This window comes from Suricata suricatta, chromosome 4 (assembly GCF_006229205.1).
Source record: "Suricata suricatta isolate VVHF042 chromosome 4, meerkat_22Aug2017_6uvM2_HiC, whole genome shotgun sequence".
NCBI classification, from domain to species: domain Eukaryota; kingdom Metazoa; phylum Chordata; class Mammalia; order Carnivora; family Herpestidae; genus Suricata; species Suricata suricatta.
In genome coordinates, this window is record NC_043703.1 from 164396764 (window position 1) to 164400140 (window position 3377).

A 3377-nucleotide genomic window follows, 5' to 3' on the forward strand; every position below is an offset into this window, starting at 1 on the left:
GAACGGAGGCCAGCCGCGCAGCAGACCCAGGCGGGCCTGGACTCAGAGCCGACGCGCCCCGGGTGCTAGTCCAGTGTGGACAGGCCTCCAGCGACGCGTTTGGGGAGATCGCGGAGACACTGCTGCAAATCCCGGCGGCAGATCAGCCGAACCGTCCCGCTCGCGGTGGCCGACGGCCCTGATCGCAGGGAGAGTAAGAACGCCGTGAGCGGACAGACGGCGCGTGCGCAGGAAGGCCCCGTGAGCAGCCGTGGGGGCGGAGCGCCGAGGGGGCCGTGTGACCAGGGCCTGGCTCTTCCTTCCGGCTCATTCCTCGTTCACCAGCACCGCTTACAGGAGCCGAGGCGGGAAAGACTGAAGCAAGACCCCGGAGCAGAGGCCGCGCAGAGTCATGGCAGGGCGGGAGCCTCAGGGGCGGCGTCCGTGTCCCCCCATCTCTTTACGGAAATCTCTCGGAGTCAGAGCCTGGCCTGAAGGCTCTGTCCACAGGCTGGGAGCACGCCGTGTGCAAGGTTTGTGGGTTCACTACCGCGCCCATGTCTGACGGGGAATCGTGGCTCCTCGCGGGAAGGGGGCCGGGAGCTCTGGCCAGAGTGCCCTGGACTGCAGCTGAGCTGTCATCATTAACTCGACATTATCGGTAATGAGAGTCTGAGGACACAGGAGGACGCAGCACCCGTGAGAAATGACAGCGGTTTCAGGTCACGAACGGTCACAGTTTCCTCGGCCACGCCCCCTCCTGCGCGCCGCGGAGAGCCGTCGGGAGCACCTCCTCTCCATCACTGACTCCCGAGTGTCGGGGCGGCGGGCCTGTGCTCCCCAGAAGGAAGGGTTCCCATCTCCTGCTGGGCCCGGGGGATGGGTCACCTGGGCAGGCACCTGGCCTGCCACTCGGTCACTTGGTGTGGGAAATCGGGGTGATGGCAACAGCTGCTTTGTGGGGTGACAGCCCCCTGACGCTGGCAGGTCCGAGCCCTCAGAGGGCTGTTGCCTGAGCAAGGGGAGCTGGGGGCAGCCAGCGGGGCGGGGGGGCTGGGACACGGACACACACACACACACACACACACACACACACACAGCCAGATAGCTGTCCGGGGGAGGACTCATTTGCCCGCACCGAGTGGAACTGGGGCACACGCTAGGCTGGCCCTGATTTGGAAAACAGCCTCAGGGGTGACTTTTGAAACACAGCACTGAATGCCCCGACTGGGCAACTCGACAAAGTGCAGCCATCACTGTCCCACTGAGGCACAGGCACACGTGAGCGACACGGGGCTGACTCAGAATCGGCGCGCTTCTCACAGGAGGGAAAGGCCTGGTCCCGTCGTTTCCAGAGCGTTTCCCTCAACGAGGCCGTGTGCCGCCTTCCCCACGCCCCCCACGCGGCCGGGTGCCCCCGGGAACCAGCCTGAGGCCGCGCCTGCTCACGCCGGGTTCCCAAGCCCGGGCCGTGTTGCTACTGGCAGAGGAGGGTCTGGGATCCACAGGCCGGGTCCTGCGGAAGAGAAGTCGCACTGAGCACGTAGACAGGAGCCCGGCCGCCGCCGCCGCGGGTCACGGTGGGGCTCATTAGGGGCCCGCGACCCCGTTCTGCAGTGGGGCGCCGCCAGAGACAGGACCGCAGCGCCGTCCCCTGGGCCCACCGACCGCCCACGTCTGACGGGCAGGCGCTCGACAGTGACTTTTTAAAAAGACTTATTTATTTTTATGCAATCTCTATTCCCAACGTGTGACTGGACCTCATGACCCAAGATCAAGAGTCCAAGGCTCCGCTGACCAAGCCGGCTGCCCCAGGCGTGACTCTACTGCAACATCTGTTGATTTACATACAAAGTAGAAATAGTAAAAAAACATCTAGACCGTTTCCACACTATGTACAGCTGCTCCATTTTTTTAAGAAGTACATTTAAGGGGTGCCTGGGGGGCTCAGTCGTTAAGCGTCTGACTTCGGCTCAGGTCATGATCTCAGGGCTCATGGGGTCCAGCCCTGCGTCGGGCTCTGTGCTGACAGCTCGGAGCCTGGACCCTGCCGTGGATTCTGTGTCTCCCTCTCTCTCTCTGACCCTCCCTTGCTCTCTCTCTTTCAGAAACAAATAAACATTGAAACAAATTTTCGAAGTGCATTTAAAAGTCAGCGTTTCCTTCCAGCTTCTGTTCCTGGGTGGTGGGCGGTGAGCCAGCAGGTGAGGTGAACACCGCCGTCAGCCCGCACAGCGAAGGCATTTCCCCGGCTTCCACTCTGGCTCGCTTATTCTAATTTGTCCACACTTTTTTAAAAATGGGTTAAAATTTTCACAAATTATCATTCTCCCATAAATGCAGTTTGTGGAGTAGAAAACGCACAGGAAGGTTCGGAACCGGAGCGGACTGGCCATGGGGGGGGGGCGCTGTGGGGAGCACTTCCTGGAGGGAGGAAACCCCTGCCATGCGGGGACCTATGATCGCCCAGGCGCGCACCCACCTGCCGCGCGCCCCTTCCCGGGCACGTGTCCCCTCCCGGTGGGGCGGCTCCTCCGCCGCCGGCCTCCGCCCTGCGCAGTGAGGACTTACGTCCGGCGCGCGTCCTGTGGATAAGCACATGCCCAGTTAGGGCTGTCATTCCTCAGAGGGACCCAAGTGCCCGTCCCACACGCCATGCCGCCACCGCGACTGGAGGGGGTGTGGGAGCACTGGGGAGCACCCCCATCGCTCAGGGAGGAGCCCGGCCGGCCTCACTGCAGCGAGGATGTTCACGTGCAGCACGGCCTGTACCCTCTGACGGGGGGCGGGGGGGTCAGGAGGCCGCAGATCCGGGCAGCGAGGGGCCAGCGCGGGGCCAGCTCGGGAACCACGGCGGCCCTGAAGGCCTCGCCCAGACACCGCACCTGCCACCCCCACCTGATGGCACTTTTAATTCATGCAAAATACATTCAGAAAATCACGATCTGTGCAAGGAATCCAGGCTACGGGCAAGCCTCCCACCGCTCGGCTTCGCTCTGATCCGCCGCCCGCTGAGGACGCCCTGCGTTTGCCGAGCGGGAAGGTCTCAGCCGCACCGCGTGCTCCTCTCGGGCTGGGGCCATGCCCGGGCTGGGGCCATGCCCGGCCTGGGCTCCGTGGTGACCCTCACAAATCAGGGGCCACCCCACGTGGGACACACCCTCCCGGGTGTCACAGGGAAATTAGGGAATGTCACAGGACGTATGGAAGTGGACACAGGACACACTGGGCCCTTGGGGTTGGAGGTGGCTGCAGGCAGAGGGGGATGGGCCCAGTGACACGCGTCTACATGACCCCGACTGAGCCAGCTGTTTGCAGCCTGCAGAGCTGGGAGAGGAAGGACCGGCAGCGTGGACACGCGGAAGGAGGGACCAGAGACCAGAGCAGATGAGCCTCAC

The 3377-nt window shown here is 63.4% G+C and overlaps 1 protein-coding gene across 1 annotated transcript in view; it reads right to left on the bottom strand.

The window, feature by feature from the left end:
• Positions 1 to 1715: 1715 nt before the first annotated feature.
• TPO (thyroid peroxidase) overlaps positions 1716 to 3377 on the bottom strand; it is a 50576-nt gene continuing 48914 nt past the window's right edge. Inside the window, exons 17-19 of the mRNA XM_029938583.1 lie at positions 2962 to 3086; positions 2462 to 2564; positions 1716 to 1814 (exon numbers count right to left, since the gene is read on the bottom strand). Of these exons, the coding sequence (XP_029794443.1) occupies positions 1803 to 1814; positions 2462 to 2564; positions 2962 to 3086 (240 nt within the window). The 3' untranslated portion in view covers positions 1716 to 1802. The remainder of the gene's footprint in view (positions 1815 to 2461; positions 2565 to 2961; positions 3087 to 3377) is intronic.